Source organism: Stegostoma tigrinum, chromosome 1 (assembly GCF_030684315.1).
Source record: "Stegostoma tigrinum isolate sSteTig4 chromosome 1, sSteTig4.hap1, whole genome shotgun sequence".
Lineage (NCBI taxonomy): Eukaryota > Metazoa > Chordata > Chondrichthyes > Orectolobiformes > Stegostomatidae > Stegostoma > Stegostoma tigrinum.
Window position 1 is genome coordinate 193,968,798 of NC_081354.1, and position 24,260 is coordinate 193,993,057.

Consider the following 24,260-nt stretch of genomic DNA (forward strand, 5'->3'; position numbering starts at 1 on the left):
GTGCATCCACATAGACAAGGAGAACCACCATTTCAACTGGGACAACACCAAAATCCTGAGACAAGCTAGGCAGAGACAGGCACAAGAATTCCTAGAAGCCTGGCACTCCACGAAGCAGGTTATTAATAAACACATTGAACTCGACCCCGTATACATTCCACTGCGAAGGAAAACCGGAAGTGAGGCAATCCATCGCAATGGACTCCAGATTTTAAAAAGCAGGCAGTAAAACACACTGATGATTCATCTGAGGCTGCACTGAGGATGTTACCAAGCACGGTAATGAAACGTCTGCAACAGAAGAAACCAGCTCGGCAAGTTCTTATCACTTCTGAGAAGGAGTTTTCAAAGCTCCTCCAGCAGAATAATATAGAACATAGAACATTACAGCACAGTACAGGCCCTTCGGCCCTCGATGTTGTACCGACCTGTCATACCGATCTCAAGCCCATCTACCCTTCACTATCTACAATATTCCATGTACGTCCATATGCTTGTCCAGTGACGACTTAAATGTACCTAAAGTTGGCGAATCTACTACCGTTGTAGGCAAAGCGTTCCATTCCCTTACTACTCTCTGTGTAAAGAAACTACCTCTGACATCTGTCGTATATCTTTCACTCCTCAATTTAAAGCTATGCCTCCTCGTGCTCGCCGTCACCATCCTAGGAAAAAGGCTCTTCCTACACACCCTATCTAACCCTCTGATTATTTTATATGTTTCAATTAAGTCACCTCTCAACTTTCTTCTCTCTAATGAAAACAGCCTCAAGTACCTCAGCCTTTCCTCGTAAGATCTTCCTTCCATACCAGGCAACATCCTAGTAAATCTCCTCCGCACCCTTTCCAAAGCTTCCACATCCTTCTTATAATGCGGTGACCAGAACTGTACACAATACTCCAAGTGCAGCCGCACCAGAGTTTTTTACAGCTTCACCAAAACCCCTTGGTTCTGGAACTCGATCCCTCTATTAATAAAAGCTAAAACACTGTATGCCTTCTTAACAGCCCTGTCAACCTGGATGGCAACTTTCAAGAATCCGTATACATGGACACCGAGATCTCTCTGCTCATCTACACTACGAAGAATCTTACCGTTAGCCCTGTACTTTGCCTTCTGGTTACTCCGACCAAAGTGCATCACCTCACACTTGTCTGCATTAAACTCCGTTTGCCACCTCTCAGCCCAGCTCTGCAGCTTATCTATGTCTCTCTGCAACCTACAGCATCCTTCGTCACTATCCACAACTCCACCGACCTTAGTGTCGTCTGCAAATTTACTAACCCATCCTTCTACACCCTCATCCAGGTCATTTATAAAAATAACAAACAGCAGTGGACCCAACACCGACCCTTGCGGTACACCACTAGTGACTGGTCTCCAGGATGAACATTTCCCATCAACTACCACCCTCTGTCTTCTTTCAGCAAGCCAATTTCTGATCCAAACTGCTATATCTCCCACAATTCCATTCCTCTGCATTTTGTGCAATAGCTTACTGTGGGGAACCTTATCGAACGCCTTGCTGAAATCCATATACACCACATCAACCGGTTTACTCTCAGCTACCTGTTTGGTAACATTCTCAAAGAACCTCACATGCCTTTTCTATCTTTAATGCTGTCATCTATCTATCAAAGTTACTCTGTTTAATAATTCTTTCAAACTCGATGTGTCTGACCTGGTTCCTTTCTTACATTTAAGACCATAAGACATCGGAGCAGAAATTAGGCCATTTGGCCCATCAAGTCTGCTCTGCCATTTAATCATGGCTGATATGTTCTTCAACCCCATTCTCCTGCTTTCTCCCCACAACCGTCTTGTTTGGAGCAGCGGGAGCACAAGCCAGGGTGCCGACAGGAAGGTAATTTTTTTCCTTTTCAAACCTCGTGCGGCAGCGGCCTTCTTTTTTGGAGCAGCTGGTGTGTCGAGAGAGCGTGGGAAGGGAAGGAACTAATATATTTGGGCAGTGGCTAAACCTGAAACACTACACGTCTCCCACCCATCCTCCTCTTCTAACCAAAAAAAAATGTCTGTATGAAGGTAAGGCTTTTTATTTAATTCTTCTGGGAATCTAGAGTAGAGGGAATGGAAGCTAGGGCAGTTATAGCCTCCTCTTGCAGGATGTGGGTCGTAAGGGTCACTGCTGGTGTCCCCTCTGACTTCACCTGTGAGAAATGCACACAACTCCAGCTCCTCAAAAACCACTTGCGGGAACTGGAGCTGGAGCTGGTGAACTCTGGATCATTCGGAGGCTGAGGGGCGACCAGAACTGCGCGCAATATTCCAAGTGAGGCCGCACTAGCATTTTGTACTTTGTACAGTTGCAGCATGACATCACGACTCTGGAACTCTGTCCCTCTACCAATAAAACCTAACACACTGTAAGCCTTCTTAACAGCACTATCAACCTGGGTGGCAACCTTCAGGGATCGATGGACATGGACACCAAGATCCCTCTGCACATCCACACTACCAAGAATCTTTCCATTGACCCGGTATTCTGCCTTCCGATTATTCCTCCCAAAGTGAGTCACCTCACATTTATCCGTATTAAACTCCATTTGCCACCTTTCGGACCAATTCTGCAGTTTATCCAAGTCTCCCTGCAACCTGCAACATTCTTCCACACTGCCCACCACTCCACCGACTTTCGTGTCATCTGCAAACTTACTAAACCATCCACCTATACCTGCGTCCAAGTCATTTATAAAAATGACAAACAGCAATGGTCCCAAAACAGATCCTTGAGGCACACAACTAATAACCGGACTCCAGGCTGAATATTTTCCATCAACCACGACTTGTTGCCTTCTTACAGAAAGCCAGTTTCTAATCCAAACTGCTAAATCTCCCTCAATCCCATGCCTCTGCATTTTTGCCAATAGTCTACCATGTGGAACCTTATCAAAGGCTTTACTGAAGTCCATGTACACCACATCAACTGCCCGACCTTCATCCACATGCTTGGTCACCTTCTCAAAAAACTCAATGAGGTTTGTGAGATACGACCTGCCCTTGACAAATCCATGTTGACTATCTCCAATCAAATTGTTGTTTGCTAGATGATTATAAATCTTATCTCCTATAATCCTTTCCAAAACTTTTCCGACAATAGACATAAGGCTCACAGATCTATAATTACCGGGGTCATCTCTACTGCCCTTCTTGAACAAGGACACAACATTTGCAATCCTCCAGTCCTCTGGTACAAAACCTGTAGACAATGAGGACTCAAAGACCAAGGCCAAAGGCTCTGCCACCTCCTCCCGAGCTTCCCAGAAAATCCTCAGAAAAATCCCAACTGGCCCAGGTGATTTATCTACCTTCACACCTTTAGAATTGATAACAGCTCCTCCTTACTAACCTCAATCCTTTCAATTCTAGAAGCCCATAACTCAGTCTTCTCCTCTACAATATTCTCATTTTCCTGGTTTTGTACAGGGAAGGTCATGTCTTACCAACTTAATAGAATTCTTTGAGGACATGACAAAGTTGATTGATGAGGGAAAGGCTGTAGATGTCATATACATGGACTTCAGTAAGGCGTTTGATAAGGTTCCCCATGGCAGACTGATGGAGAAAGTGAAGTCACATGGGGTCCAGGGTGTGCTAGCTAGATGGATAAAAAAACTGGCTAGGCAACAGGAGACAGAGGGTAGTAGCAGAAGGGAGTTTCTCAAATTGGAGACCTGTAACCAGTGGTGTTCCACAGGGATCTGTGCTGGGACCACTGTTGTTTGTGATATGTGTAAATGATCTGGAGGAAGGTGTAGGTGGTCTGATCAGCAAGTTTGCTGATGATACTAAGATTGGTGGAGTAGCTGATAGTGAAGGGGACTGTCAGAAATTACAGCAGAATATAGATAGACTGGAGAGTGGGGCAGATAAATGGCAGATGGAGTTCAATCCGGGCAAATGCGAGATGATGCATTTTGGAAGATCAAATTCAAGGGCGAACTATACAGTAAATGGAAAAGCCTTGGGGAAAATTGATGAACAGAGAGATCTGGGTGTTCAGGTCCATTGTTGCCTGAAGACGACAACGCAGGTCAATAGGGTGGTCAAGAAGGCATATGGCATGCCTTCCTTCATTGGGCAGGGTATGGAGTACAAGAGTTGGCAGGTCATGTTGCAGTTGTATAGGACTTTGGTTCGGCCTCATTTGGAGTACTGTGTACAGTTCTGGTCGCCACATGACCAAAAGGATGTGGATACTTTGGAGAGGGTGCAGAGGAGGTTCACCAGGATGTTGCCTGGTATGGAGGGTGCTAGCTAAGAAGAGAGGTTGAATAGATTAGGATTATTTTCATTAGAAAGACGGAGATTGAGGGGGGACCTGATTGAGGTCTATAAAATCATGAGGGGTAAAGACAGGGTGGATAGCAAGAAGCTTTTTCCCAGAGTGGGGGACTCAATTACTCGGGGTCATGAGCTCAAAGTGAGAGTAGGAAAGTTTAAGGGAGATATGCGTGGAAAGTTCTTTACACAGAGGGTGTTGGGCGCCTGGAACGTGTTACCAGCGGAGGTGGCAGACGCTGACACGTTAGCGTCTTTTAAGATATATTTGGACAGGTACATGGATGGGCAGGGAGCAAATGGACACAGACTGTTAGAAAATAGATGACAGGTTAGACAGAGGATCTTGATCGGCGCAGGCTTGGAGGGCCGAAGGGCCTGTTCCTGTGCTGTAGGTTTCTTTGTTTCTCTTTGAAAACAGATGCGAAATACTCGTTCAGGACCTCTCCGATCTCCACAGGGTCCACACACAACTTTTCACTTCTGTCTTTGACTGGCCCTATTCCTACCCTAGTCATCCTCTTATTTCTCACATACCTATAGAAAGCTTTCGGGTTCTCCTTTATTCTACCTGCTAATGTCTGCTCATGTCCCCCGCTTGCTCATCTTAACTCAGTCTTTAAATCCTTCCGAGCTAATCTGTCACCCTCCATCGCCTCATCTGAACCATCTTGTCTCATCGTCACATAAGCCTCCCTCTTCTGCTTAATAAGAGATACAATTTCTTTAGTAAACCATGGCTCCCTTACCTTATCATTTCCTCCCTGCCTGACAGGAACATACCTATCGAGGACTCGCAATATCTGTTCCTTAAACCAGCTCGACATTTCGATTGTCCCCATCCCCTGAATTTTGCGACCCCATTCTATGCCTCCTAAGTCTCGCCGAATCGCATTATAATTGCCCTTCCCCCATCTGTAACTCTTGCCCTGTGGCACGTTCCTATCCCTTTCCATTGCTAAACTAAACGTAACCGAATTATAGCCACTCTCTCCAAAGTGCTCACCTGCCACTAAATCAAACACCAGGCCTGGTTCATTAGCAAGCACCAGATCCAGTGTGGCCTCCCCTCTTGTCGGCCCTTCAACATACTGTGTCAGGAACCCTTCTGCACACATTGGACAAAAACGGATCCATCTGATGTACTCGAGTTATAGCAATTCCAGTCAATGTTCGGGAAGTTAAAGACTCCGATAATCACCACCCTGTTCCTTTCACTCCTGCCCAGAATCGTTTTGCCAATCCTCTCCTCCACATCCCTGGAACTTTGTGGAGGCCTATAAAAAAACTCCCAGCAGTGTGACCTCTCCTCTCCTGTTTCTGACCTCAGCCCATACCACCTCAGTAGACGCGTCCTCGTCAAAAGTTTTCCCAGTCACCGTTATACCTAGGATGGTGACGGCGAGCACGAGGGGGCATAGCTTTAAATTGAGAGGTGAAAGATGTAGGACAGATGTCAGAGGTAGTTTCTTTACTCAGAGAGTCGTCAGGGCATGGAACACTTTGCCTGCAACGGTAGTCGATTCGCCAACTTTAGGTACATTTAAGTCGTCATTGGATAAGCATATGGACGTACATGGAATAGTGTAGGTTAGATGGGCTTCAGATCGGTATGACAGGTCGGCACAACATCGAGGGCCGAAGGGCCTGTACTGTGCTGTAATGTTCTATGTTCTATACTGTCCTTGACTAACAAAACCACACGTCTCCCTCTTTTACCACCTTCCCTGATCTTAATGAAAAATCTAAACCCTGGAACCTGCAACATCCATTCCTGACCCTGCTCTATCCATGTCTCCAAAATGGCCACAACATCGAAGTCCCAGGTACCTATCCATGCTGCAAGCTCGCCTACCTCATTCCAGATACACCTGGCATTGAAGTAGACACACTTCAACCCAGCTTGCTGTCTGCCAGCACACTCCTGTGAGAGTGAAGTCCTGTCCATGTCCTCCCTACTCTCATCCCGCTGTGTACAAGGACTACACCTCAGTTTCCCATCCCCTGCTGAGCTACTTTAAATCCACTCGAATAGCACCAGCACATTTCCCACCCAGGATGGAAACAGCCCATCGGCCCACAAGTCCACACTGAACCTCAGAGCATCCCACCCGGACTCATCCCCCTATAACCCACCTAATCTACACCTCACTATGGGCAATTTAGAACATAGAACATGACAGCACAGTACAGGCCCTTCAGCCCTCGATGTTGTGCTGACCTGTCATACCGATCTGAAGCCCAACTAACCTGCACTATTCCATGTATGTCCATATGCTTGTCCAATGACGACTGAAATGTACCTAAAGTTGGCGAATCTATTACCGTTGCAGGCAAGGTGTTCCATACCCTTACTATTCTGAGTGAAGAAACCACGTCTGACATCTGTCCTATATCTTTCACCCCTCAGTTTAAAGCTATGCCCCCTCGTGCTTGCCGTCACCATTCCAGGAAAAAGGCTCTCCCTATCCACCCTATCTAACCCTCTGATTATTTTATGCCTCAATTAAGTCACCTCTCAACCTTCTTCTCTTTAACGAAAATAGCCTCAAGACCCTCAGCCTTTCCTCGTAAGACCTTCCCTCCATACCAGGCAACATCCGAGTAAATCTCCTCTGCACTCTTTCCAAAGCTTCCACATCCTTCTTATAATGCGGTGACCAGAACTGTACGCAGTACTCCAAGTGCGGCCGCACCAGAGTTTTGTACAGCTGCAGCATAACCTCTTGGTTCTGGAACTCGATCCCTCTATTAATAAAAGCTGAAACGCTGTATGCCTTCTTAACAGCCCTGTCAACCTGGGTGGCACCTTTCAAGGATCTGTGTACATGGACACCGAGATCTCTCTGCTCACCTACACTACGAAGAATCTTACCGTTAGCCCAGTATTTTGCCTTCTGGTTACTCCTAGCAAAGTGCATCACCTCACACTTGTCTGCATTAAACTCCATTTGCCACCTCTCAGCCCAGCTCTGTGGCTTATCTATGTCTCTCTGTAACCTACAACATCCTTCGCCACTATTCACAACTCCACCGACCTTAGTGTCGTCTGCAAATTTACTAACCCATCCTTCTACGCCCTCACCCAGGTCATTTATAAAAATGACAAACAGCAGTGGACCCAACACCGACCCTTGCGGTACACCACTAGTAACTGGTCTCCAGGATGAACATTTCCCGTCAACTACCACCCTCTGTCTTCTTTCAGCAAGCCAATTTCCGATTCAAACTGCTATATCTCCCACAATCCCATTCCTCCGCATTTTGTACGATAGCCTACTGTGGGGAACCTTATCGAACGCCTTGCTGAAATCCATGTACACCACATCAACCGGTTTACTCTCATCTACCTGTTTGGTCACCTTCTCAAACAACTCAATAAGGTTTGTGAGGCACGACCTACCCTTCAAAAAACCATGCTGACTATCCCGAATCAAATTATCCTTTTCCAGATGAACATTGAACATTTCAGCACAGTACAGGCCCATCGGCCCTCGATGTTGTGCCAACCTGTCATACCAATCTGAAGCCCATCTAACCTACGCTATTTCATGTACGTCCATATGCTTGTCCAATGACGACTTAAATGTACTCAAAATTGGCGGATCTACTACTGTTGCAGGCAAAGCATTCCATTCCCTTACAACTCTCTGAGTAAAGAAACTACCTCTGACATCTGTCCTGTATCTTTCACCCCTCAATTTAAAGCTATGCCCCCTCGTGCTCGCCGTCACCATCCTCGGAAAAAGGCTCCCCCTATCCACCCTATCTAACCCTCTGATTATTTTATATGTCTCAATTAGCTCACCTCTCAACCTTCTTGTCTCTGACAAAAACAGCCTCAAGTCCCTCAACCTTTGCTTGTAAGACCTTCCCTCCATTCTAGGCAACATCCTAGTAAATCTCCCCTGCATCCTTTCCAAAGCTTCCACATCCTTATAATGCAGTGACCAGAACCGAACGCAGTACTCCAAGTACGGCCGCACCTATCGTAAAACCTTTTCCAACACTTTACTAACAACTGAGGTAAGGCTCACTGGTCTATAATGACCAGGGTTGCCTCTACTCCCCTTCTTGAACAAGGAAACCACATTTGCTATCCTCCAATCTTCTGGCACTGTTCCTGCAGACAATGACGAGTTAAAGATCAATGCCAAAGGCTCGGCAATCTCCTCCCTGGCTTCCCAGAGGATCCTCGGATAAATCCCATCCAGCCCGGGGACTTTTCCATTTTCACACTCTGTAGGATTTCTAATATCTCTTCCTTGTGGACCTCAATGCCACCTAGTCTAGTAGTCTGTATCTCAGTATTCTCCTCGACAACATTGTCGTTTTCTAGAGTGAATACTGTTGAAAAGTATTCATTTAGTGCTTCCACTATCTCCTCTGACTCCACACACAACTTACCACTACTGTCCTTAATTGGTCCTAATCTTACTCTCGCCATTCGTTTATTCCTTAAATACCTGTAGAAAGCCTTAGGATTTACCCTGATCCTATCCGCCACCAATTTCACATGTCTCCTCCTGGCTCTTCTTAGCTCTCTCTTTAGGTCTTTCCTGGCTACCTTGTAACCCTCAAGCGCCCTAATTGAGCCTTCACATCTCACCCTAACATAAGGCTTCTTCTTCCTCTTGACCAGAGATTCCACCTCCTTCGTAAACCACGGCTCCGCACTCTACAGCTTCCTCCCTGCCTGACAGGTACATACTTATCTGGGAGACACAGGAGCTTTTCCTTGAATAAGCTCCACATTTCTAATGTGCCCACCCCCTGCAGTTTCCTTCCCCATCCTATGCTCTAAAATCTTGCCTAATCTCATCATAATTGCCTTTCCCCCAGCTATAAGTCTTGCCCAGTGGTATACACCTGTCCCTTTCCATCACTAAAGTAAACTTAACAGAATTGTGATTGTTATCACCAAAGTGCTCGCGTACTTCCAAATCTAACACCTGGCCAGGCTCATTATCCAGTACCAAATCTAATGTGGCTTCGCCCCTAGTTGGCCTATCTACATACTGTGTCAGGAAGCCCTCCTGCACACACTGGACAAAAACTGACCCATCTATCGTACTCGAACTAGAGTGTTCCTCGTCAATATTTGGAAAGTTGAAGTCCCCCATGACAACTACCCTGTCTCTCTCACTCCTATCGAGAATCATCTTTGTTATCCTTTCTTCGACATATCTGGAACTATTGGGAGGCCTATAGAAAACTCAACTGGGTGACATCTCCTTTTGTAAGAAGGTCTTCCGAGGAAAGGCTGAGGGACTTGAGGCTGTTTTCGTTAGAGAGAAGAAGGTTGAGAGGTGACCTAATTGAGACATATAAAATAATCAGAGGGTTAGACAGGGTGGATAGGGAGAGCCTTTTCCTAGGATGGTGACGGTGAGCACGAGGGGGCATAGCTTTAAATTGAGGGGTGAAAGATATAGGACAGATGCCAGAGGTAGTTTCTTTACTCAGACAGTAGTAAGGGAATGGAACGCTTTGCCTGCAACAGTCGTAGATTCGCCAACTTTAGGTACATTTAAGTTGTCATTGGACAAGCAAATGGACGTACATTGAATAGTGTAGGTTAGATGGGCTTCAGATTGGTATAAGGTGAAAAGACCATAAGACATAGGAGTGGAAGTAAGGCCATTTGGCCCATCACGTCCACTCTGCCATTTAAATCATGGCTGATGGGCATTTCAACGCGCCTTCCCTGCACTCTCTCCGTAGCCCTTGATTCCTTTTGAGATCAAGAATTTGTCGATCTCTGCCTTGAAGGCATCCAACGTCCTGGCCTCCACTGCACTCTGCTGCAATGAATTCCACAAGCCCACACTCTCTGGCTGAAGAAATCTCATCTCATTTCAGTTTTAAATTTACCCACTCTAATTTTAAGGCTGTGCCCATGGGTCCTAGTCTGCCCGCCTAACGGAAACAACTTCCTAGCGTCCACCCCTTCTCAACCATACATTATCGTCTCCCCTCAACCTTGCAAACTCTAATGAGTACCATCCCAGGATCCTTAGCCGTTCATACATAGAACATTGAACATTACAGCACATTACAGGCCCTTCGGCCCTCGATGTTGTGCCGACCTGTCATACCGATCTCGAGCCCATCTAATCTACACTATTCCATGTACATCCATATGCTTAACCAATGACGACTTAAATGTACCTAAAGTTGGCGAATCTACTACCGTTGCAGGCAAAGCTTTCCATTCCCTTACTACTCTCTGAGTAAAGAAACTACCTCTGACATCTGTCCTATATCCAAGAATCCAAATCCCTCCCTCCTGCACCATCCCTGTAGCCACGTGTTCAACTCCTCTCTCTCCCTATTCCTCACCTCACTAGCACGTGACACGGGCAACAAACCAGAGACAACAACTCTGTTCGTCCTAGCTCTCAGCTTCCATCCTAGCTCCCTGAATTTCTGCCTTAAATCCCCATCTCTCTTCCTACATATGTTGTTGGTGCCTATGTGGACTACGACTTGGGGCTGCTCCCCCTCCCCCTTAAGGATCCTAAAAACACGATCAGAGACATCACGCACCCTGGCGCCTGGGAGGCAACACGCCAACCGTGAGTCTCCCTCATCCCCACAGAGCCTCCTATCTGTCCCCCTAGCTATGGAGTCCCCAATGACTACTGCTCTGCTCCTCTTCCCCCTTCCCTTCTGAGCAGCAGGGACAGACTCTGTGCCAGAGCCCTGTGCCCCACTGCTTTCCCCTGGTAAGTCGTTTCCCCCCCTCAACAGTATCCAAAACGGTATACTTATTGTTGAGGGGATTGGCCACAGGGGATCCCTGCACTACCTGCCGGTTCCCTTTCCGTCCCCTGACCGTAACCCATCTGCCTTTTCCTTGTACCTGAGGAGCGACTACGTCCCTGTAACTCCTCTCAATAACCCCCTCCGCCTCCCGAATGATCCGAAGTTCATCCAGCTCCAGTTCCCTGATGCGGTTTTTGAGTAGCTGGAGTTGGGTGCACTTCCCCCAGATGTAGTCAGCAGGGACACTAGTGGTGACCCTTACCTCCCACATTCTGCAGGAGGAACATTCAACTGCCCTGACCTCCATTCCCATTATTCTAAATTCCCAAAGAGACTGTTGAAAAATAAAGAATAAAAAATAAACTAGTTACCTTACCAATCTGGCGCACAGAACCTTTTTTTTGGTTCAGAGAGGAGGATGGGTGGGTGACACTACCCGAGTAGTGTTTCGGGTAACACAACCACACAAATATATTACCTCACTTACTCAGCAGTCCCATGTCCGCTCCTGCTCAGCGTACGCTCCGCCTATTCATGAGGTAAGTTTTTAAAACAGTGACTCACCTTCCTGGCAGCTATCTGGTCGACGCTCCTGCTTCTCCTGCTGCTGAAACAAAAATGGAGGGCCCTGACGCTCGCGGTAAGTTTTAAAACCTTACATTCCTGGCAGCCTCCTGGTGCTCTCTCTGTCTCGCTCTCGCTCTCCTCCCGAAAATGCAGGATGGCTAATTCACCTAGCCTTCACATCTTTGGACTGTGGGAGGAAACCCGATTCTGACAGCTTCTTTTAAACCTGTGACCTGCAACTCATGAGAAGAACAAAGATGCTCCTGTTCAAGCTGTAACAGCTCAAGAACACAGCTCACCACTGTGATCTCAAGGACAACTAGGGATGGCTGATAAATGCTGGTTAGCCAATGACACCCACATAGAAACATTGAAATAGAAACGTAGAAGATAGGACCAGGAGGATGCCATTTGGTATTTCAAGCCTTATTCTTGAATAACCTCAAGTCTTATAAATATCTTGGCTGAGGAAGTGGAAGGTTGGGCTGTAAGTTCCCCGATGACATGAAGGTTGGTGGAGTTGTGCACATTGTGGAGCGCTGTTGTCGGCTGCAACGGGGCATTGACATGATGCAGAGCTGGGCAAAGAAGTGGCAGATGGAATTCAACCCAGAAAAGTGTGAAGTAATTCACTTTGGAAGGTGGAGTTTGAATGCAGAATACAGGGTTAATGACAGGATTCTCAGCAGTGTGGAGGAACAGAGGGATCTTGGGGTCCATGTACATAGATTGCTCAAAGTTGATGGGGTTGTAAAGGGAAATTGAGTTTAAGAGCCATGACGTTATGTTGCAGCTCTGTTAAACTCTGGTTAGACCACACTTGGAATATTGTGTTCAGTTCTGGTCACCTCATTGTGGGAAAGATGTGGAAGCTTTAGAGAGGGTGCAGAGTAGATTTACCAGGATTCTGCCTGGACTGGGGGGGGCAGGTGTTATGAGGAAAGTTTGAAGGAGCTAGGTTACAAGATGATGCACAGATAGAGTGGATAGCCAGAGACATTTTCCCAGGGCAGAAATGCCAATTACAAGGGGGCATAATTTTAAGGTGATTGGAAGAAGGTATACGGGAGATGCCCGAGGTAGGTTCTTTACACAGAGATTGGTGGGTGTGTGGATTGCGCTGCCAGCAGCGGTAGTGGAGTCAGATACTTTAGAGACGTTTAAGTGACTCTTAGATAGACATATGGATGATATTATAATGTAGGGTGTGCAGGGTAGTTTGATCTTAGTAGGATAATAAGTCGGCACATCATGGTCCGAAGGGCCTTTCTGTGCTGTACTGTTCTGTGTTCTATGTTCTAATAGTATAATCCTGCTTTCTCCCCATTAGCTTTGATCCCATTCAGCCCGAGTGCTATATCTGGTTGCCACTTGAATACATTCAATGTTTTGGCATCAACTACTTCCTGTGTAATGAATTCCACAGAGTCTCATCATCTCCATTCTAAATGATCTATCCCGAATCCTCATACTGTGACCCCTGGTTCTGGGCACACCCACCATCAGGAGTAAAATTTTCTGAAGAAGGGTCTCAGCCCGAAACATCAGACTTCCTGCTTCTCTGATGCTGCTTGGTCTGCAGTGTTCATCCAGCTCTGCACCTTATTATCTCAGATTCTTCAGCATCTGCAGTTCCTACTATCTCTGCATCCACAGTTCTTTTGGTTTTTATTACAATTCAAGAGAAGGCTGTTCCAATAATAAATATAGTCAAAGTAATACCGACAGTACTCTTCCTCCTCTGGTCAGTGTCACAAAATCCATTTCACAAGCACCAATCTTTGAGACATCGATCATCTTTGCATATGGATGTATTATCAGGGAGTGTTTACTAAATGGTCCTTTAACTTGTAGCTGCGTTTCTTTCTGAATCACTTTCAGTTTTGGCTTTCCTCGTTTTCCTCCCTTGGATTTATATTATTTTTGATTATACACTGAACCTGTTGGTACATTCCAGCAACTTCGTCTGTTAAAGAATGATTTGTACTTCTCATGATAATTATGAATCATTTCCCTTTCAAGGTGTCTGTCGCAGTTTAAAATCGATTGTGGTGCATATCAGTATAGTCGATTACTTTGAGGATGCTGACAGCCCAGAAGCTCGAAGGTTATTTGAGGAAATGGTCAACAAACTTCAGGTAGGTTTTGTTTGAGGATATAACGGAGTAAAGTTACTGGTGCAGAGAACACTTAAAGAAAGAACACTGCAAAACTAAAAAAAAACTAATTAATTTTAAATGATTAAACTCTGAAACACTGCAGCACAACCGGGAGGGGGAGAGGTACCTGAATGCTGTGTTGCAGGAGGAAGTCACACCTAGTAGATTAACTAATGTTAAAACAGCAGCCAGGGACAGCAGTATGTGACTGCAAGTGAGGCAGGTAGAGGGACCCTGCAGACAGGAATACAGGAGCTGCAGCCCTTGATATTTTCCCACAGGTATAATGCGTAGATGAGGAACAGGGCTGCAGGGAGGATGAGCCAGCTGACCATGTCACCATGGTTCATGAAGCTATTCAAGAGGGTGGAGCTAAAGGACAGATTGTAATTGTAGGGGATTCCATCATCGAGGGGATAGACAGTGTCCTTTGCGAGCAGGATAGGGAATCCCGCATAGTGTGGTGCCTGCCCGGTGCCAGGGTGCGAGGCATCCCTGACTGGCTTGAGAGGATACCAGAGAAGAAGGGGGAGGATCCAGTTGTGTGGTCCATGTAGGTACCAACAACATAGGCAGGACTAGGCACAAAGACCTGTTTCGGGATTATGAAAAGCTAGGAACAAAATTAAAAAACAGATCTTCAAGGGTCATAATCTCTGGTTTGCTGCCCGAGCCAAGTGAAAATTGGCGTAGGGAGGTGAGGATCAGCGAAGTAAACATGTGGCTAAAATGTGGTGTGCGAAAGAGGGTTTCCTTTTCATGGGGCACTGGCATCTGTTCTGGGACTGGAGGGATCTATACCGCTGGGATGAACTCCACCTGAACAGGGCCAGGTCCAGTGTTCTGGCGAAAAGGGTAAATAGAGTGGTCAATAGGACTTTAAACTAGAAAGTAGGGAGCAAGGGAGGAGTGACATTACAGGGAGTATAACAATTAATGGAAGGCAAAACAGCAGGTTAGCAGGTGACGAGAAAGCTTCAACTCCATTGAAAATTAGGAAGAAAGTTAAAGGGAAAGAGACATCAAGACCGGTGATAGGACCCAAAAAGAAGGTGCAAAAACTAGCATAAGGGCACTTTATCTGAATGCTAGGAGCATTTGAAACAAAGTTGACAGCACAAATCATGGCAAATGGGTATGATTTAGTAGCCACTACAGGGACATGGTTGCGGTATGGTCATGACTGGGAGTTAAATATTCAGGGGTATCAAACTGTTCGGAAGGACACACAGGAAGGTAAGGGAGGTGGTGTCGCTCTGATTTTTAAGGATGATATCAGGGTTATAGTGAAAGATGATAGAGGTTATACTGAACAAAAGGTTGAATCCATTAGGGTGGAAATTGGGAATAGCAGTGAGAAGAAGTCACTGATAGGTGTGGTCTATGGGCCACCAAATAATGACATTGTGGTGGGATGGGCAATCAACATAGAAATAGCTAATGCATGTAAAAATGGTACAACAATTATCATAGGGGATTTTAATCCACATATTGATTGGCCAAACCAGGTTGGTCATGACAGCCTTGAGAAGCGGTTCAGAGAATGCATCCACGATAATTTCCTTGAACAATATGTAATGGAACCTACGAGGGAGCAAGCTATCCTAGATCTAGACCTCTGTAATGAGACAGGAATAATTAATGATCTCATGGTTAGGGATCCTCTTGGAAGGTGCAATTACAGTCTGGTCGAATTTAAAATACAGATGGAGCATGAGAAGGTTAAATCTAGTACCAATGTCCTGAGCTTAAACAAGGGAGACTATGATGGGATGAGGGAGGAATTAGCTAAGGTAGAATGGGAGCAAAAACTTTATGCTGGGTCAATTGAGGAAACTGGAGGACTTTCAAAGCGATTTTTCAGTGTTCAGAAGTATATTCCAGTGATAGGGAAGAACTAAGAAAAAATAGAGCTAATCGTGGATGTCTAAGGAAATAGAGGAAACTCAGTTCGAAAAAAAACATACAAAAAAATGCAGAGAGTAGTGGGAAACGAGTAGACTGGCATATACTACTTCTGTTGTAATGAATTCCACCAGCTCACCATTCTTTGGGTGAAGAAATGTCTCATTATCTCCATCTTAAATGGTCCACCCCAAATCCTCATACTGTGACGATATCATTTGCGGACGACATGAAGGTGGGTTGCGTTGTGGACAGTGCGGAGGGCTGTTCTAGGTTACAAAGGGACATTGATAGGATGCAGACCTGGGCTGAGATATGGCAGATGGAGATAATGGGAACTGCAGATGCTGGAGAATCCAAGATAATAAAATGTGGAGCTGGATGAACACAGCAGGCCAAGCAGCATCTCAGGAGCACAAAAGCTGACGTTTCGGGCCTAGACCCTTCTTCGGAGAGGGGGATGGGGAGAGGGTTCTGGAATAAATAGGGAGAGAGGGGGAGGCGGACCGAAGATGGAGAAAAGAAGATAGGTGGAGAGGAGAGTATAGTTGGGGAGGTAGGGAGGGATAGGTCAGTCCAGGGAAGACGGACAGGTCAAGGAGGTGGGATAAGGTTAATAGGTAGGAAATGGAGGTGCGGCTTGAGGTGGGAGGAAGGGATGGGTGAGAGGAAGAACAGGTTAGGGAGGCAGAGACAGGCTGGGCTGGTTTTGGGATGCAGTGGGTGGGGGGGACGAACTGGGCTGGTTTTGGGAGGCGATGGGGGAAGGGGAGATTTTGAAGCTGGTGAAGTCCGCATTGATACCATTGGGCTGCAGGGTTCCCAAGTGGAATATGAGTTGCTGTTCCTGCAACCTTTGGGTGGCATCCTTGTGGCACTGCAGGAGGCCCATGATGGACATGTTGTCTGAAGAATGGGAGGGGGAGTTAAAATGGTTCGCGACTGGGAGGTGCAGTTGTTTATTGCGAACCGAGCGGAGGTGTTCTGCAAAGCGGACCCCAAGCCTCCGCTTGGTTTCCCCAATGTAGAGGAAGCCACACCAGGTACAATAGATACAGTATACCACATTGGCAGATGTGCAGGTGAACCTCTGCTGAATATGGAAAGTCATCTTGGGGCCTGGGATGGGGGGTGAGGGAGGAGGTGTGGTGACAAGTGTAGCACTTCCTGCGGTTGCAGGGGAAGGTGCCGGGTGTGGTGGGGTTGGAGGGCAGTGTGGAGCGAACAAGGGAGTCACGGAGAGAGTGGTCTCTCCGGAAGGCAGACAAGGGTGGGGATGGAAAAATATCTTGGGTGGTGGGGTCGGATTGTAGATGGCGGAAGTGTCGGAGGCTGATGCGTTGTATCCGGAGGTTGGTGGGGTGGTGTGTGAGAACGAGGGGGATCCTCTTTGGGCAGTTGTGGCGGGGGCGGGGTGTGAGGGATGTGTTGCGGGAAATGCGGGAGATGCGGTCAAGGGCGTTCTCGACCACTGCGAGGGGAAAGTTGCGGTCCTTGAAGAACTTGGACATCTGGGATGCGCGGGAGTGCAATGGCTCCTCCTGGGAGCAGATGCGGCGGAGGCGGAGGAATTGGGAATAGGGGATGGAATTTTTGCATTTATTTATTTATTCCAGAACCCTCTCCCCATCCCCAAATCTGATGAAGGGTCTAGGCCCGAAACGTCAGCTTTTGTGCTCCTGAGATGCTGCTTGGCCTGCTGTGTTCCTCCAGCTCCACAGTTTGTTGTACGGCAGATGGAGTTTAACCCTGAAAAGTGTGAGGTGATTCATTTTGGAAAGACAAACTTGAAAGCAGAATACAAGGTTAATGGAAACATTCTTGGCAGTGTGAAGGAGCAGAGGGATCTTGGGATTCATGTCCACAGTTCCCTGAAAGCTGCCACCCAGGTGGATAGAGTTGCTAAGAAGGTGTATGGCGTGTTAGCTCTCATTAATAGAGGGATTGAGTTCAAGAACCGTGAAGTTAAACAAAACCCTGGGACGACCACATCTGGATAATTGTGTCCAGTTCTGGTCACCTCATTATAGGAAAGATATGGAAGTTAGCGAGTTTTGAGAAGGCTTAGTCGGATGCTCACTGATGATGTTACCTAGAATGGTGACGAAACGTCTGAAAACTAACCTTCCGGCTCAGCGAGCAAACTCACATCCACATATGGAACTGTTGGAAAAGGTGCAGAGGAGGTTTACCAGGATGTTTCCTGGAATGGATGGAAGGTCTTACGAGGAAAGGTTGAGAGAGCTAGGGCTTTTCTCTTTGGAGCGATGAAGGATGAGAGGTGACTTGATAGAGGTACAAAATGATCAGAGGTATAGATAGAGTAGATAGCCAGCGACTTCTTCCTTGGGTGGAGGTAGCTATTACAAGGGGACATAGCTTTAAAGTGAGTAGAGGTAGATATAGGAGAGACGTCAGAGGTATGTTCTTTACCCAGAGAGTGGTCGGGGCATGGAATGCATTGCCTGAGAAGGCCATGCACTTGGCCTCATTAGGGGCCATGATCATAATGAATGGTGGTGCCGCACCTTTTGTCTATTGTCATTTATTGCCTCTGCCTAATTTCCCAGTTAACAGTCTGCCAAATTACTGTGTGTCTGGAGTCACATGTCAGCCAAACCAGGTAAGGATGACAGTTTCCTTCCCTAAAGGAAGTTAGTGAACTAGATGGGTTTTACTGACAATCAACAATATATTCATGGTCATCATTAGATTCTTACTTCCAGATATGTTGTTGAATTCAAATTCCCCATCAGCCATGGCAGAATTCAAACCCAGGTCTGCAGCGATAATATCAATAGGCTGTTGCCTCCCCATACTGGGTAGGGTGAGTTTTTTTTTAATGTTTTACTTGCAATCTGTCGCTTCATTGAACTTTTTTTTACATAGAATGTAGGTATTAAGTTATCCTAGACCTGTGTTCTTAGAGTAGTATTAGAACATAGAACATAGAAAAGTACAGCACAGTATGGGCCCTTCGGCCCACAATGTTGTGCCATGGAATAACCGTGATCCAAAAATAAAATAACCTAAACAACATTCCCCTCAATTCACTGCTGTCCATGTGCATGTCCAACAGTCGCTTAAATGTCACTAATGACTCCACTTCCACAGCTACCACTGGCAAAGTATTCCATGCGCTCACAACTCTCTGGGTGAAGAACCTCCCTCTGACGTCTCCTCTATACCGTCCTCCTAACACCTTAAAACTATGACCCCTCGTGGCAGTCAGTCCTGCCCTGGGGAAAGGTCTCTGGCTATCGACTCTATCCGTGCCTCTCATTACCTTGTACACCTCGATCAGGTCACCTCTCTTCCTCCTTCTCTCCAGAGAGAAAAGTCCGAGTTCAGTCAACCTCTCCTTGTAAGACAAGCCCTCCAGCCCAGGCAGCATCCTGGTAAACCTCCTTTGCACCCTTTCCAAAGCCTCCACATCTTCTCTATAATAGGGCAACCAGAACTGGACACAATATTCCAAGTGTGGTCTCACCAGGGTTTTGTAGAGCATAACCTCGCGGCTCTTCAACTCGATCCCCCTGTTAATGAAAGCCAAAACACCATATGCTTACTTAACAACCTTATCCACCTGGGTGGCAACTTTGAGGGAGCTATGCACTTGAACACCAAGATCCCGCTGTTCCTCCACACTGCTGAGAAACCTGCCATTAATCCTATATTCAGCATTTAAGTTCGACCTTCCAAAATGCATCACCTCGCATTTATCCAGGTTGAACTCCATCTGCCATTTCTCAGCCCAGCTCTGCATTCTATCAATGTCTCGCTGAAGCCTGCAATAGCCCTCAATACTATCAACGGCACCTCCAACCTTTGTGTCATCAGCAAACATACTAACCGACCCCTCAACCTCCTCATCCAAGTCATTTATAGAAACTACAAAGAGCAGAGGCCCAAGAACAGAGCCCTGCGGGACACCACTCAGCACTGACGTCCAGGCAGAATACTTACCATCTACAACCACTCTCTGCCTCCTGTCAGCCAACCAATTCTGAATCCAGACAGCCAAAACACCCTGTATCCCATACCTCCTGACTTTATGAATGAGCCTGCCGTGGGGAACCTTATCAAATGCCTTGCTGAAGTCCATGTACTCCACATCCACTGCTCGACCCTCGTCAACCTGTCTCGTGACCTCCTCAAAGAACTCAATAAGATTTGTGAGGCATGACCTGCCCCTCACAAAGCCATGCTGACTCCCTTTAATCACGCTATTTCTATGCTATTTTCTGGTTCTGTAGATTAAGATTGCAGACATGGCATTTGATGTGCTCTACCTGTCGGATATGGGAGATAAGGGAGAATTTCAGTTTTCCTGATGATTATGCCGACAGGAAGTGGGTTTGGTTGCAAATCTTATTATATCATTTGGATCAGTTCAAGTGCTATTTAAAGGCAATTCGGAAGCAGAAAAACTGCAGGAAAGGTAGGCAGGTAGTACAGGAGTCTCTTGTGGCTATCCCCATCTTGAACATGTATGCTGTTTTGGAAGATGTAAGGGTTGATGGACTCTCAGGTTAATGTAGCACTGACAGCCAAGTTTGTGGTACCAAGACTGGCTGCACTGTAATGGAGGGGTATGTCAGGTTCCAAGCATTAATTGTGAGAAGAGACTATCTAGCCAGGGGCACAGATGGACATTTCTGTGGTTGACAGCAAGACACCAGGATAGGATGTTGCCTCCCTTGTGCCAGAGTCAAAGATGTCTCAGCAATGGCACAGAATATTCAAAGGAAAACACAACCAACAGGAGGTCATTGTGCACAATTGACACCAATAACATAGGATGAGAAAGGGACAATGTTCTGAAGGAAGAATATAAGAAACTAAGCAGGTGGTTAAAAAGTAGATCCTCAAGAGTAGTAATAGCTGAATTACTCCTGGTTCCGTGTAGGGATAAGAGGATAGGACAGATGAATGCATGTACGGGGGAAGGGATTCTCATTTTTCAATCGTTGGAATATCTTCTGGGGTACAAGTGACCTCGAGAAAGAAAGATGGTTGATACCTGAATTGGAAGGGGGCCAATATCCTGATGAGGAGATTTGCTAGTGCTAGTCAGAAGGTTTTAAACTAGTTGGGGTGGGGTTGGGGATGGCAGTGCCCAAAAAGACAGTGAGAAAAGTAAGTCTGAGGCTGGTACGGTTGAACATAGAACATAACAGCACAGTACAGGCCCTTCGGCCCTCGATGTTGTGCCGACCTGTCATACCGATCTCAAGCCCATCTAACCTACACTATTCCATGTACGTCTATATGCTTGTCCAATGATGACTTAAATGTACCTAAAGGTGGCAAATCTACTGCTGTTGCAGGCAAAGTGTTCCATTCCCTTACTACTCTCTGTATTAGTACTACTCGGACCTCTCTCTTGGCATCAGGGTAGCCCATAAACCCACCGACATACTAAAACAGCAGCTAATGAACTTAAAAGACCCTATACGGACATCAAGCAAAACGAACGTCATCTACAAAATACCATGCAAGAACTGTGACAAACACTACATTGGACAAACTGGCAGAAAGCTAGCCACCAGGATACATGAACATCAACTAGCCACAAAATGACATGACCCACTATCACTCGCATCCTTACATACAGATGAGGAAGGACACCACTTTGATTGGGACAACACATCCATCCTAGGACAAGCCACAGAGACACGCACGAGAATTCCTAGAAGCATGGCATTCCAACCGGAACTCCATCAACAAACACATTGATTTGGAGCCCATCTACCACCCTCTGAGAAAAAGAACAGGAAATGACATCACCAATGCAGGAAATGACATCACCAACCCAAGGAAACCTAACCAGATAAATAGAAAGCGGGACATAACACCAGCGCTTCGTCGGAGGCTCACTGATGATGTTACCTAGTATGGTGACGAAACGTCTGAAAACGAACCTTCCAGCTCAGCGAGCAAACTCACATCCAGAAAAACTGACCCATCTATAGTACTCGAACTATAGTGTTCCCAATCAATATCTGGAAAGTTGAAGTCCCCCATGACAACTACCCTGTCTCTCTCACTCCTATCGAGAAGCATCTTTGCTATCCTTGCCTCAACATCTCTGGAACTATTCGGAGGCCTATAGAAAACTCCCAACAGGGTGACCTCTCCTTTCCTGTTTCTAACCTCAGCCCATACTACCTCAGTTGATGAGTCCCCAGACATCCTTTCTGCAACTGTAATACTGTCCTTGACCAAAAATGCCACACCTCCGCCCCTTTTACCATCTTCTCTGTTCTTACTGAAACATCTAAATACCAGAACCTGTAACAACCATTCCTGCCCCTGCTCTATCCATGTCTCCGAAATGGCCACAACATCGAAGTCCCAGGTACTAACCCATGCTGCAAGTTCACCCACCTTATTCCGGACGCTCCTGGCATTGAAGTAGACACACTTCAAACCAACTTCTTGCTTGCCGGTGCCATCTTGCTTCCCTGAAACTTTATTTTGGACCACCCTACTCTCAACCTTTTCTATAGTCGAACTACAATTTTGGTGCCCATCTCCCTGCTGAATTAGTTTAAACCCACCCGAATAGCCTTAGCAAATTTCCCCCCCAAGGATATCGGTACCCTCTGGTTCAGGTGAAGACCACCTTGCTTGTAGAGATCCCACCTACCCCAGAAAGAGCCCCAATTATCCAAGAATCCAAAACCCTCCCTCCTGCACCATCCCTGTAGCCACGTGTTCAACTCCTCTCTCTCCCTAGTCCTCGCCTCACTAGCACGTGGCATTGGCAACAACCCAGAGACAACATCTCTGTTCGTCCTAGCTCTCAGCTTCCATCCTAGCTCCCTGAATTTCTGCCTTAAATCCCCATCTCTCTTCCTATGTCGTTGGTGCCAATGTGGACCATGACTTGGGGCTGCTCCTCCTCCCCCTTAAGGATCCCAAAAACACGATCAGAGACATCACGCACCCTGGCACCTAGGAGGCAACACACCAACTGTGAGTCTCTCTCGTCTCCACAGAACCTCCTATCTGTCCCCCTAACTATGGAGTCCCCAATGACTAATGCTCTGCTCCTCTTCCCCCTTCCCTTTGAGCAGCAGGGACAGACTCTGTGCCAGAGCCCTGTGCCCCACTGCTTTCCCCTGGTAAGTTGCCCCCCCCCCCGTCAACAGTATCCAAAACGGTATACTGATTGTTGAGGGGAATGGCCACAGGGGATGTCTGCACTGCCTGCGGGTTCCCTTTCTGTCCCCTGACCGTAAGCCATCTGCCTTTTTCGTGTACTTGAGGAGTGACTACCTCCCTGTAACTCCTCTCAATAACCCGCTCCGCCTCCCGAATGATCCGAAGTTCATCCAGCTCCAGCTCCAGTTCCCTAACGCGGTTTTCAAGGAGCTGGAGTTGGGTGCACTTCCCGCAGATGTAGTCAGCAGGGACACTAGTGGTGACCCTTACCTCCCACATTCTGCAGGAGGAACATTCAACTGCCCTGACCTCCGTTCCCATTATTCTAAATTCCCAAGGCTTAAAAAATAAAGAATAAAAAATAAACTTGTTACTTACCAATCAGGCACACAGAACCTTTTTTTTGGTTAGAGGAGGAGGATGGGTGGGAGACACTACCCGGGTAGTGTTTCGGGTAACGCTACCACACAAATATATTACCTCACTCACTCACCAGTCCCGTGTCTGCTCCTGCTCAGCGTCCCTCCGCCTATTCACGAGGTAAGCTTTTTATAGATTCAAAAACAGTGGCTCACCGGCTTCCCGATAGGCCCCTGCTCTAAGATCCCGCTCGCGCTGATGCTGCAACCAGAAATGGAAGGCACCGGCACTCGAGGTAAGCTTTTTATAGATTCAAAAACAGTGGCTCACCGGCTTCCCAAGACAAGTTGAGAAGGGGAACAATTCAAATAGTCAAGGCAGGCCAGAGCAAGGCCAAGAACAAGGTAAGACTGATAAATTAAACTGCATTTATTTCAATGCAAGAGGCCTGACAGGGAAGGCAGATGAATTCAGGGCATGGTTGGGAACATGGGACTGGGATATCACACCTATTACAGAAACATGGCTCAGGGAAGGGCAGGACAGACAGTTTAATGTTCCAGGGTATAGGTGCTATAGAAAAGATAGAAAAGCGGATTGGGGGGCATGGGGGTGTGGGGGTGGTCAAGAGAGGAGGGGGAGTGGTGTTTTGGTTAAGGATAACATTATGGCTGTACTCAGGGTGGATATTCCTGGCATGTTTAAAGTTTTCAAGAAGATTGTAACTTGGATTGTGGTTGAGGTTGTTGACATTTTCGCTGAGTCGGTGGGTTTGGTTGCAAACGTTTCATCACCCTGCTAGATAACATCGTCAGTGCGCCTCCGCTGAGGTGTCAGTGTTCTGTCCTGCTTGTTATTTATATGCCTTGGTCTCCTGGGGTGGGCAGTTTACTACTGGTTTTGTTTCTCAGTGATTTGTACACAGGATCTAATTCAATGTATTTGTTGGAGTTCCTGTTGGAATACCAGGCCTCAAGGAATTCACTGGCTTGTATCTCTTTAGCTTGTGCAATTATCAATGTGTTGTCCCA

At 46.6% G+C, this 24,260-nt stretch overlaps 1 protein-coding gene across 1 annotated transcript in view; it reads left to right on the top strand.

Annotated features, from left to right (window-relative positions):
• fbxo41 (F-box protein 41) overlaps positions 1 to 24,260 on the top strand; it is a 177,415-nt gene that overhangs the window by 145,589 nt on the left and 7,566 nt on the right. Inside the window, exon 13 of the mRNA XM_059650909.1 lies at positions 13,658 to 13,773. Coding sequence (XP_059506892.1) covers positions 13,658 to 13,773 — 116 coding nt within the window. The remainder of the gene's footprint in view (positions 1 to 13,657; positions 13,774 to 24,260) is intronic.